Below are 12700 nucleotides of genomic sequence, written 5' to 3'. Positions count from 1 at the left end.
GAAATTTTATCCATTTTGTCATTTTTTTAATTTTATTTTTATTGTTTATTTATTTATTTACTTTAGGCTTCATGCATAGGAGCTCCATGCGTAGTCCCCAACATGGGACTTGAACTCACAGCCCTGAGATCAAGACCTGAGCTGAGATCAAGAGTCAAATGCTTAACCGAGACACCCCCATTTTGTCAATTTTATGTGATGATTGACTTTGCAGATATTTCCATAGATCTGATGTTTTCATTCCATTTGTAATGCCTATAGTCTAAAAGACTCCTTTTTCCAGGGGAGAATTTCCTAGGGAGAACTCTTGAATAGTTGAAGAGGGGCTGCTTGGGGAGGGTTGGGACTATTTTATACAGTGATACAGGGTTTCTGGTATGAAGATAACATTGTCTTAGAATGCAGTGAAAGCATTTCAAATAATGATAACAACTCTAGATCAACTGGGATAGACATTTTTTATCTTCCTAAAAAAGGAAAGATGTATGTATGTGTGCATGTGTGTATATATATGTATGAGGAACATAGGGTTTCAGGTAAGACTCTTTCGATGGAAATCAAGCCCTGCCATAAACTTCTAGGCCTGGATAAATTGCTTTAGTTTCATTAAAAGTAAAATAGGATTGATTGTAATTCTCAGTTCATATTATTGTTGTAAATATGTAATGATCCAATCATATAAGCAGTAGGATATGATAAGCCCTAGAGTTTAGGTTCAAATCCAGGCGCTGCTATCTATGATTTAGACAGTAATTATGGGAATGATTCTAAATATTCATTCATCCATTTCCTCCTTGAATAATTGTACCTCTACTTTATTGAATTTTTGAGACTAAAATGAGGAATATATGTGAAGGTTGACTGTAATTGTTAGCATTTGACATCTGGCTCCTGCTAAGTACCGCATAAATACTATTTTACCTAGTTTGCTGGTAGTGGTGAGCAACAGCTTTTTATCAAATCAGCTATACCAAAAAGGCCTGAAATCAGACCACTTCTTCCCTAGAATCAGATCTCACCCTCAGAGTTTCTTGTCTGCTGTTGCCTGTTTCAATGACCCTCCCTGAGCTCTTCATCATTGAGCCTAGCTAGTTTCTTCTAGATTTTAGCTGATCTCTTTGAACTTGACTTATTGCCTAGAAAGTCAATTATTTATTTATCTATTGATATTTCTGGTCTTCACCATTTTTTAATTTAATCTCTCCCAGATGTCTCTTGGTTAGGAACACTTTCAATAAATATTATAAAAATGTTTTACATTTGTATAGACCTTTATAGTATTTACCAAGCACTTCTCCACTCTTGAGGTAAGGCCGTTAGGGAAACCTTTTCTTTTCTAAGACTCAGATTTGCAATAAAAGTTTTACTATTGATGAATAAGCAAATGTAAGTATATGTTTATACAAACGTCTTATAGTAATAATGAAAAGGTAAAGCTGTAAGGAAACACATGATTTTGAGCATTTTTAAGGTTGTCTGGAAGATTAAAAGAATATTTTTATTGCATTGCTTTTTTACGAATTATGAAATACGGGTTTGATGAAATTAGTGACGGACTCGGGACAGAGATAAATTTTGGATCCATGTCTTCTCATGGGCTCATTATTCTATAATGCTCAGGTTTGGCCTGAGTCCTTGGCTATCTCTGTTCTAATGAGTCAAGCAAAGGAGTAAAGTGTAAGACCCAAGAAAATATGTGTGTGTGACTGATTCCTGAATTTGTGAGTATATAAGGTTGCTCAAAATTGTAGGTGCTCTTAGGAATTTGAATTAAGTTCTGTGAGAAGGAAAACAAATCATTAGAGAAAGAAAACACATAACCCATCTATATATTACATTTTGTAGTTTATAAATCACTTTCTCAACCATTATCACAACTGAATGTATTTCTATTTACATAGTTATTAAAGTCACATTAATTAGCAGTCAGACATTTCAAAACACTCAAAGGTGACTAGTTAGTATGATTGCCACGTAGTGTTTTGGAAAGACATTTATTAATTACACTTTATGTCATTATTCTCTTCACAAAGGGTAGAAAATAGAAACCACTTGGAATCAGAGCCTTAGAGCAAATGAAGCTCAAAAGATCCTTCTAGAAACCCACTTCGATAGCCCTTTTCCCATGAATGTAATGTTTGGGATGTGGCAGAGTCAAGCATGAATTGGTAGGGAGAGGGGAAGTATATGGAAAGAGAATAGGAGGGAAGCAAGAAGTTACACTGCTGGAGTAGTTGCTTCACTTTCTGAAGATGGGTATTGAAAAGAGTTCATTGCCCTTTTCCCCTACTTGATGTTGCCATTTCTTGTAGTTCATAAGAGCATACTGCTAATGATTGTTTTTTGTGATCTCAATCTTGATTTTTGACTGTCATTGTGACTACCACAGCCATTGGCCTAGAGAGTGTCAGTTGACATTATTTTGGGCAACGATGGAAACTGTATGAACTCTTGTAGAGTCAGTGGTGGACAGGATCTCAAGTGTCATCTGCCCCACACATACTGCCATCCATGCGATCTTCCCTCCTGCTGTTTCTCCTTTTGCTCTTCCTTCTCTCATCTGTCTTGATTTCTGCCCCAGTTACCCCTTTCTTGTGTTCTATGATCTAAAGATAAATTTTTGTTTTAATTCATGAACTTAAGTGTAATTTGTTCAACATCAACATCCTTCTTACTCATGTGCAGTGGTTTTAATATTTCACATTTATTACTGGATTTGATCTTCACTTTCAAACATACAAGTTATAACATTACTATTTATCAACATTCTGTCCTTATTTTTTGCTTTTATTATTTCACATGAGCTGTATGATAATTTAGTGAATTAGTCAAGATCATCAAGCTAGTGATTGATACAACTAGAAGTATTACAGTTAAGACCATGGCTACTAAGAAAAATCCAATAAGGCAAAACTTTCCCTTTATTAAGCTCAGCAGCAGGAGCAAAGGGGCCATCTCTGTGTCAGAGAAAAACTGGACTGTGAGATGCTGATAACATATTCTCAGCTGTTGTGGCCTGTTCCAGTAACAGAGGTGCCTACCTAATACCCCAGCCTTTTAATTGTGTGTTCCTGGTGAAAAAAGTTGATTCTAAGCTAGAGTTAAGCAGGAGTTTTGTAGGTCAAATGAGCATAGGAGAAGCTGTCATCAGTGACTTGAGCACCTTTTTGGTTGTATAAAATGACTAGCTTAGATGCAACAAAAATCAAGTTCAGTGTATTATACTCAGATGAGTATAAAGATTATTTTAAATTGCAAAAATGGCAATGCTCAGTAGAAAAACATTGTTACTGATTTATAACATAATGAAAATCTTCCCTTTTTCTTCTGCCTGGTATCACTTCACAAAGGTAACTCTGGTTATCAATTTAATGAATATCTTTCTAGATATTTTCTGTGCATCTATAAACACACACACATGGTATTAAACTTACTAATATGCAGACTTGTTTTTTTCCGTCAACATACTGTGAATATTTTTCATTTATACACATATATTTAAATCATTCACTTTAAATTATTATGTTCTTCCCATTGGATAATATAATTCATTCAATAAATATTTAGGTTACCCAGCTTTTATTGCTTTTACAAAAAGAAATGTCATAGTGAATATCCTTGTACAACAAATTAATATCTTGTTGGCATTTTTCTGTGGGATAAATTTAGGTAAGTGAAAATTCTGGTATAAGGGTTATCACAAATATTTTACATGCAGCTATGACTCTTGGAGATACCACTTTGGGTTTAATCTATGAAAATGCACCACATCCAAGAAGAATGATACTTTTACAAATACAAGTAACTATTTTACCATTGTGGACCAAACTTACAACTTACACCATCCATGGGTTGGTCATATTTCTTCCTGGAGATACAAAGTTTCATATAACTAACAATTTTTTAAAAAAATCTTCTCTGTGATATTGACAGAAAAACCGTGTGTCAAACCAAGCCAGGCATATTTTAAAATTTCATTGTATAGAACTACCCAAGAATACAAGTGATCACTTTGGTAGCTAGAGTCTTTCTCCTTCTCCCTGGGTGAAGTCTAAGAGGCTTGGATCCTTCCTATTTTGTGAATCAGTTGAAAAGCATGGTACACGTTTAATCTTTTTCACAGCCTTTTTACCGTGAACAGGGGATTTTTTGTTTGTTTGTTTGTTTGTTTGTTTGTTTTAAAGGAAGTCCAGTTCCCATTGAAATCATTCCTGTTTCTCCTTTCAGGGCTGGGCGAGGACTTTATGGCATTGACAGTATGCCAGATCTCCGCAGGAAAAAAACTTTGCCTATTGTACGAGATGTGGTAAGTCACTCCTCTTTCATTCTTTGATTGCGTGTGTCCCTGTTTTCTTCATTAGCTGTCATTTTGGCCTTCTCATTAAGTGCCTTGCCTGTATTTCATAGAATAAAATATATAAGACGCTGGATTACCAAGTATTGCATTTATCATTTCTTTAAAATCTTTTAGGTGAATGAAATAACTCTAACCTTTTGACAGCTTTTTTTTTTTTTTTAAACTTTCCTTCCTCCTCCCTCCCCCAGTGTGGGGTTTGAACTTATGACCCCAAGATCAAGAGTTGCATGCTCTACCGATGGAGCCAGACAGGCGCCCCTTGACAGCTTTTTATATTGGTTGAAATGACAAACTGAGTTAAAATGGCACTATAATTGAGCAGAAAGTCACACAGCATGCCAAATGAGCTGCTGCAACTGGGCTTTGATAGGTACAGTGTTGCAAATGACCACAAGTGTAATGCACACTTTGAGTCTTGATTTGAACTTCCTCACCTTAACCCAGTGAATTTTTCTACTTAAAAAAGCAGCATATAATACTAACCAATTCTTTATTAAGATCTAGTCACATTAATAAGTTATTCCACTACCTATGGAAATCTATGGCTCCCAAGTTATTAAAACCATTATGAAGCCTGAACATAACTTTCAATAACTCAGACTCTCCTATAACAAAATATGCTGGGGACCACCTAAAGATGCAAAGAATTGAGGATGGTCTGCATTAGATTCTAAAAGCAAATAGCCTACCAGCATGTTTTCTATTATCTAAATTGTCTTCACATTTTTTTCTGGAAGGATATTCTTAGTAGTTTATGACATAAAAATGTTTTATCCAAGAGAAATAAGAATTTCCCTTTTCGCAACAATGTACACAATTTCTCGTATCAGCAATTTTTAGTTTTTTCTATGAAAACCATCAACCAAAAACCATCACTTTGGCTTTAAATTAGGAAAGATAAAATCTTGATTGGGAAGATCTTACACTGAAAAGCATGACGTGTCTGGACGGCTCATATTTCTGCCATTATAGAGTGGACATTATTGTAAAGTGTTAGGTTTATTTTAACATCATTATACTCTTTTCACACCTTTCTTATTTCTCATTATTTATGCTTTGTTTCCTCTGACACTTGGAATCTTCAGGCCATGGTAAGTGATTTTCAATTTAATATTTTCCATACTTCTCAACATACACTACACTTTTTCTTGGGATAAAAGAGGGCAAGATGGGGAAATAAAAAGAGACAAGGAATAAGAAATTTGGGTTCTCCAAGAATTTAGCATATAGTTCAGTTCTGAAAGATATACCAAATTATATATATGCCAGGTGCCAATACAGACTAAAATAGCATACAGACATAATTTTAAGTATAATAGCTGTCAGAATTGGAAGATCATCTTGGGTAAGTCCTTGGAGGTAAGCCCTCTGAGTTTATGGCTTTTAGCTCCAAGGAGATACATTTAAGACCAGGTACATAATTCCATTATGACTTCCTTTGAACATTCCCATGTAAAACTTCTGATTTCCAAAGTTCTCGCCAGCACTGCTGAGTGCATTATATCACACATGTTTCAGGTAGAAGCAATATAATGGTTCTGTTTTATTGTGGGGAAGCTAAAGGGACTTGACTGGTAATTAAAATCACATAAGTTATCAGCATTGTGTTAAGAAAACCAATCTGGGTATATGGTTTTCAGTTGATAAAATGAACACTTAGAAAAAATATCCTGGTTAGGTATGAAAGAATCCTCGGGGGAACTGTGAACAATTCAAGGATCATCTAACCTTAATTGTGCTTCGCGGCCATCGCACAGATCAGCTGGCTCTGTACCAGTGGCCATGTTTGATGAAGGAACGTGACCATGATCACGTTGGGGAGAAGCAAAGTTATAGAAGCCTCTTGCCAGCCTGGAAACCTAGGACTGATCACCCTGCCTTGCTGGTGGTCAGTGTTGTCATCTGCAAACTGTAGGGGTTGGGTTCGATGCTAGAAGGGGACTTTTTCAGCTTTGATGTTCCGTGATTCCACATTCTGGACGCGCTCACCGACTACTGAAGATGGCAAGTCCCTATTGACTAAAACATGAGCAATGATAGTCTGTATTCCTCCGTTTTCACGGGCTGCTGAGTGGCATGTTCATGGCAGCTGCCTCATGTGCCAATAACTCCTAATTCTGTTTATTTTAGACTCTGGCTGCCCGGAAATCTGGACTGTCCCTGGCTATGGTGATCAGGACGTCACTCAACAATGAGGAACTGGTAGGTGCAGAGTCCATTACTATGTATTGATCAGAGTCCAGGGAAGAGTGATTCTGATCAAGACACTCCATTGTAATGTTGGTTCCAAAATTCCAGAAATAACTGGGAACATGGGGAAAGTCTGACCCTAAACAAATTTCCTCAGGCCCTCAGCTTCACTATCATACAGATGGTCCTCTGCTGATCCAATTCGCATGTGCCGATCCGTCTTTACAGATGCTATTCCATACTCACACATTTTATCTGTACTCTCCCTCTGAAAAAAATCCCACTACATTTTCATATGGTTCAAGTTTTGCCTCTTTATGAGGCTGTCCCAAACATCTTCCTCCTCTTCTGACTCAATTTTTTAGTTTCCTTCTCTGGGCTCTTCTAGACTTTAATCACGACTTCGACTTCCATAGTGTAGTATGGCGTGAGTGGAGGTTGCTCGGGGTGAGTCCCGTCTCTAGTGCTAAACTAGCATTGTTCTACCTGGCAAATTATCTAACTTCTCTGAGTCTGATTTCTCTCATCTGTATAGCGAGGTAATAAGACAAATTATGAAGGGAGGGGAAATGTGTTTAACACTTGGCATAGCTTAGAGTATAGTAAATAAATAAATAAATAAATGCAAGCTGCTGGTTTTATTATTTTTGTAAGCAATTAATTTTATTATTTTGCATAAACCTTTTCTTTAGAGGCTGAAATCCTTAGGGTAGCACTGTATCTTGTTTGTTGTTCTTGTAAATACTTTGATCCCTACTGCTTAGTACACGGTCTGGCATGAGGTAGATACTTTGTAAATTCCTGTTGAATCAAAGAACCAACATGATTAGAAAATACAAGTAGGCTGCAAATATCTAAGTCAGGGATTCTTAAATTTGGCTCATTAGAATCACTTGTGGGAGCTCTAAACCATGCAGATGCCTGGGTCTCACTCCCAGTGATTCTGATTTAAGTGGCTTCAGATGTAGTCTGGGTTGAAGAGTTTTTTGTTTTTTTAAATTAATTAATTAATTTATAAAGATTTAATTTATTTATTTGACAGAGATAGAGACAGCCAGCGAGAGAGGGAACACAAGCAGGGGGAGTGGGAGAGGAAGAAGTAGGCTCATAGCGGAGGAGCCTGATGTGGGGCTCGATCCTATAATGCTGGGGTCACGCCCTGAGCTGAAGGCAGAGGCTTAACGACTGCGCCACCCAGGCGCCCCTGTTTTTTTGTTTTTAAAACTATCAGGCGATTCTCTTGTACAGTGGATGTTGTGCCCTGGTAACTCCTTCCTGCCCAGACAGTCTACTGGGCTTTTACTAGAGACAATTTATGTGTTCTCCCTTAATAGAGCTCATATATTCTACCTCTCCCAATTTTAGTGACTTTGTCATTCCTGTAGAATAAAAATTTGCCTAATACTTGTTTCAAATTTCTATACACTTGGCATTTAACACCATTATTTATATGTATATTTCATATTTTCTTCTTCCTGTCTTTGTCATCTTCCACCCAAAAGCCAACCTTTCCTAGGTTTCTGTCGCAAATCTCTCCCTCCCCCCATGCACATCAGTGATACAATATATGTCCATTTGAAGATCTGGGTGCTACAGCAAGTTAAAACATTTCTGTTGTACCCAAGAATTAAAAAAATGTGGCTGCTTTCCCAAGTGTCTTATTCTTATCTATTAGCTTTACGATGCCATGTACTATTTGAGTATAGTTTGGATACAAGAGAAATTAAACATCCTCTGGTGTATGAGAAAGTTCCATAATGCTTGCTGAATCTTGAAGTATCTAGTCTTTTGCTTTTAAGGGAGTAATCAAGGTTGAGGGTTTTTAGCATTAAGCCCCTATACTATTCCTTTTAAAAAAAATTTTTTTTTGAATACAGTATTTCATCTGAACCATAAATACTCATTCCTATGAAAAGTTAATAGAAAAGAGACAGAAATAAGAAGAATGCTACTCCATTTTCTAAGGCCCTGAACAGGAAGCATACCCTCACTTTACGGTTAAATTAGTTATTGATCTACTTTTCATCCACTTAAAAATGCATTGTGTTTCTTTAGTTTCAGAAGACCTATGTAGAAAACTTTTCTGTGTGGGTGTTGGGTGGATGAATGGAGTCCATCAGCTCCCTCTAAAATTCATAAAGCCCATTTCCCTGGGGCCCATGGCTTAAAAAGTAAATGGAAGATGACTTCTACACGACAGGCATATTAAATGTCACTCTTGACAAGCTGTCACATTAAGTCATTACATGGGCAACTAACGTCAATGCTGAAGCAAATAATTTCCACTTTTCCGTGCTAGAAGTCTTCCTAGGCACCCTCAACGTGAAAGCATGAAATATCTGTTTTAACATGAAGGGAAATGACTTGGCCATGTGGAAAATATCAAATGGTAGCACATCTGTTTTAATTAAAACGATGTATGGCAAAAAGTTCCGTCAGCTCTTCCACAGCAGGGACGGGCTCTAGAGTCTGACGTAAGGTGACAGTGGGCTAGCTGGCACCACCTCCAATGACACTCTGTGAGCAGTGGCAGAAGCACGCCAGGTGCCCCACTACCAATTCCACCTCACCCACAGGGAGCTAGTGGGGCTGATTGGAAATCTCAATCTAAAAAGCTCTTAAGGACCCTAATTTCTGGACATTTCTACCTGGCCTAATAACTCAAGAAGGGGTAACAGTCTAGTATCCACCTATCACAACAGTAGTCTGCCTGACACTACACCACAGAGCTTTGTGCTGATTGTCATAGAGTGATAGCTCCCTAGGTGTAGCCCCAACGTGGGGAGGGGCGGCAATCCAAGTAAAACTGTTCAGTGAGTCAGATATCAACTGAGCGTCCAATATGTGTCAGGCATTGTTTCAGATTCTGCAAATGAGACCTTGAACAACTCTGCTATAAATCCCTGCCATCATGAGGCTTATAATATAGGGAGAGGCGAGCTGAAATACTGTGTGTTGCATGCCGTATTGTTACAGGTCATAATGAAACTTTTAATGTGGGAGTATTTAAGCTGACAGTGTCAGATGAGGGTTATGGGAAGCTCAAATAGAGTGAGAAATGTAAATCCCCAAGCCTGAAAGGGATTTTAGAACCCTGATTATTCTATCTAGTTAATTCATATCTCACTATGGCGAGGGCGCCGGTCTAATGGCTTGCTTCCAGGAAGTGTCAATTCTCAGTCAAGTTTGGTTTGTCAAGGAGAGTAGAGGTCCTCCTTCCAATAACAAGATCAAAGTCAGACCCGATGAAAGGGACTTACAGGAACTATGGATGGGAATCATTAGATCAGACCTGGGCCCTATTCCTAGCATAATCCTAGAAAGGTGACCTGGGAGCAGGAAGCAGGTCAGAACACCTGCTGGTGCCTGGGGTTCAGTCAGGAAGCTGCAGGCTCACAATATGCAGGTAGTCTGGACTCCTCCTCAGGAACAGGAACGATGCCAAACTATGTAACTGAGAGTTGAAGTGATAGAGTCCTGAATTTGAATTTCAGCTCTACGTCTTCCTACCTTTGAGAACTCATTTCTTTTCAATATTTTTTGCCTCCCTGAGACTCGTTCATCTCATCTGTAAGATGAAAGTAATAATACCTCACAGTTTGTGAGAATTAAAAGTGTCTCGCCAGGCAGAGCAGGTGGCAGTCAGGGCCATGGGGCAGGGAGTTGCAATGAGGTATCCAGAGCAGGTGCTGAGCCCTGTGCCTCCCTGCCACCTTGGCAGCTGAGGGTCAGAGTCCAGCGTGTGCTGACAGGGGAATCCATCTAATCACACATTTAAAAATTGTTCTCTGGTTTACAAGTGTTTTTCTTGGTCCTGCTTCTATCATCCTTCAAGAGCACCGTCTTTGGCTTGAGATAAATATAGGTCCAGCTCCACTATTGACTAGTTATGGGAACTTGGGCAAGTTACTGAAACTCTCTTGGCTTTGATTTTCTTACATATTTGCTAATTATATAAGATTTTTGCATCGATGGCCTATGGTTTACTGTGTCTTTGAGCACTTTTGGCATTAATAAACTAGCTTTGTAAAGTAAGGTGGGAAGCTGTCCTTTTATTACTTATCTGGAATAGTTTGTGTAAAAAAGTTGTTGCTACGCCTTGAAAGATGGGCAAACTTGCCTCTAAAACCATCTTGTAATTTTTTGAGGGTGGTTATTTGACTACCTTCAAATAACTTAATGTAATAATCCCATCCATGTTCTTTAAACATTTGTTTTTGAGTCAATTTTAATCATTTATATTTTTTCCAGAACATTGTGCTTTTTTGCCTAAAATTTTAAATTCTGTCAAATTATTCATATAATTATATGATTTATAAAAGTTTATGCTGTTTTCATCTTATTTATTTGTATTTTTCTTTTTTCTTTTTTCTTTTTTTAATCAGTACTCCAAGAGATGCCTCTGGTATTTGTTGACCCCATATTGTTTGTTTTCTATTTTATTTCTTTTCTTAGATTCATCTTCTGCCCTCTTTGTATTCACCCTGAAGCTACTTTTCTAACATGCCGAGTTGAATATGAAGTTCACTAATTTTGATTTTTATTATTAATTAATGTGTATACACAAAAGAATATTTACGATGTAAGAAACAATGCATATACCTGTGTACCCATAACAGCTTTAGAAGGAGAAAAATGATTATTTAATAAATGATGCAATTACTCTTTTGATTCCTCAGTTTAGAGTGTTTATTCTCCCAAAGACAAGTCATATGAACTTTATTGTTGTTACTACATCGTATTCAGAGCACATAGACTGTGTATTCAGTGATTAGCATTTAATTGACTATTTTATGGCTTAGTTCCTAATCAGTTTTGTAGATATCCCATATGAGCTTTTTTAGTTGGGTGCATAAGTTTTGGGACTTCTATATTCCTGATAAATTGTTTTTCAACTTTGCTAATAATATTAATTTCTTAAATGCTTTTTCTTTAAAATATTTTCTCTATGCTACTAATACTGCTCTACCAAATTGATATGGTCAATATTTCCTTAATAGAACTTTCTGTAGCCTCTTCTTTAAGTCATAATGTGTCTTATGTGTATCTCACATAGATTTTTTTTTTCTTCCCAGAGAGGGAGGAGGGAAGAAGGAAGAGGGACAGAGGGAGAGGGAGAGAGAGAATCCCAAGCAGGCTCCATGCCCAGCACAGAGCCAAATGCGGGGCTAAATCTCATAACCCTGAGATCTTGACCTGAGCCGAAATTAAGAGTCAGCCACTTAAGTGAATGAGCCACCCAGGGACCCCATGTATCTCACATAGCTTAATTTCATTTATTTATTTTTTAATATTTATTTGAGAGAGGGAGAGAGAGCTTGAATGAGCAGGAGCAGGGGGAGGGGCAGAGGCAGAATCAGACTCCCTGCTGAGCAGGACCCTGGGATCATGACCTGAGGCAAAGGTAGACGCTTAATTTAACCGACTAAGCCACCCGTGTGCCCCTCATATAGCTTAATTTAAAATTCAATCTGAGAATGTGGCTTTTTACAGGTGAATTCAATCAGTTTATACTTCCCATAATGTATTTGAGCTTAGTTCTATTACTTTTTAAAAATATACTTCATCTCTTTTTTACTTTCTTTTCCAAGATTCATTTGTGCAGATTGAGTTTTATTTTCCCTCTTCTTCAACAAATGGATTAAAATGATCTATACTGTTTATTTAATGTAGTTGTTTCCTAAATGTTTAATGAGAATACTTTACAACTTCTTTTATTGAAGTATAATTAACATACATTGTTATATTAGTTTCAGGTGCATAACATTGATTGGACAGTTCTGTACATTACTTAGTGCTTACCATGGTCAGCGTAGTCACCATCCATTTCCATACAATGTTGTTACAATATTATTGCCTATATTCCCTATGCTGTATTTTTTCATCTCTGATTTATTCATTTTATAACCGGAAGTTTGTATTTCTTAATACCCTTTATCTGTTTCGCCCATCTCCCCATTCCCACTCTGGCAATCACCAGTTTATTCTTTTTGTTTAAGAGTCTTGTTTGTTCACTTGCTTTTCTTTGTTCTTTTTTAAAAGTTTTTGTTTAAATTCCAGTTAACATTCAGTGTAATTTTAGTTTTTAACTAAACTTTAGTGATTCAACACGTCCGTACAATATCCACTGCTCATCACAGCAAGTGCCGTCCT

At 37.2% G+C, this 12700-nt stretch overlaps 1 protein-coding gene across 2 annotated transcripts in view; it reads left to right on the top strand.

Annotated features, from left to right (window-relative positions):
• Positions 1-12700, top strand: part of UNC13C (unc-13 homolog C) — a 538361-nt gene that overhangs the window by 185898 nt on the left and 339763 nt on the right. Inside the window, exons 4-6 of one of the 2 annotated variants that reach the window (XM_008705990.2) lie at positions 4228-4306; positions 5443-5448; positions 6488-6559. In XM_008705990.2, the coding sequence (XP_008704212.2) occupies positions 4228-4306; positions 5443-5448; positions 6488-6559 (157 nt within the window). The remainder of the gene's footprint in view (positions 1-4227; positions 4307-5442; positions 5449-6487; positions 6560-12700) is intronic. The other variant, XM_040620622.1, reaches the window with a different exon arrangement.

This window comes from Ursus maritimus, unplaced genomic scaffold, assembly GCF_017311325.1.
Source record: "Ursus maritimus isolate PB19 unplaced genomic scaffold, ASM1731132v1 scaffold_35, whole genome shotgun sequence".
Classification (NCBI taxonomy): Eukaryota; Metazoa; Chordata; class Mammalia; order Carnivora; family Ursidae; genus Ursus; species Ursus maritimus.
The sequence above is the reverse complement of the archived record's forward strand: the minus strand, read 5'-3'. Positions and strand labels throughout refer to the sequence as shown.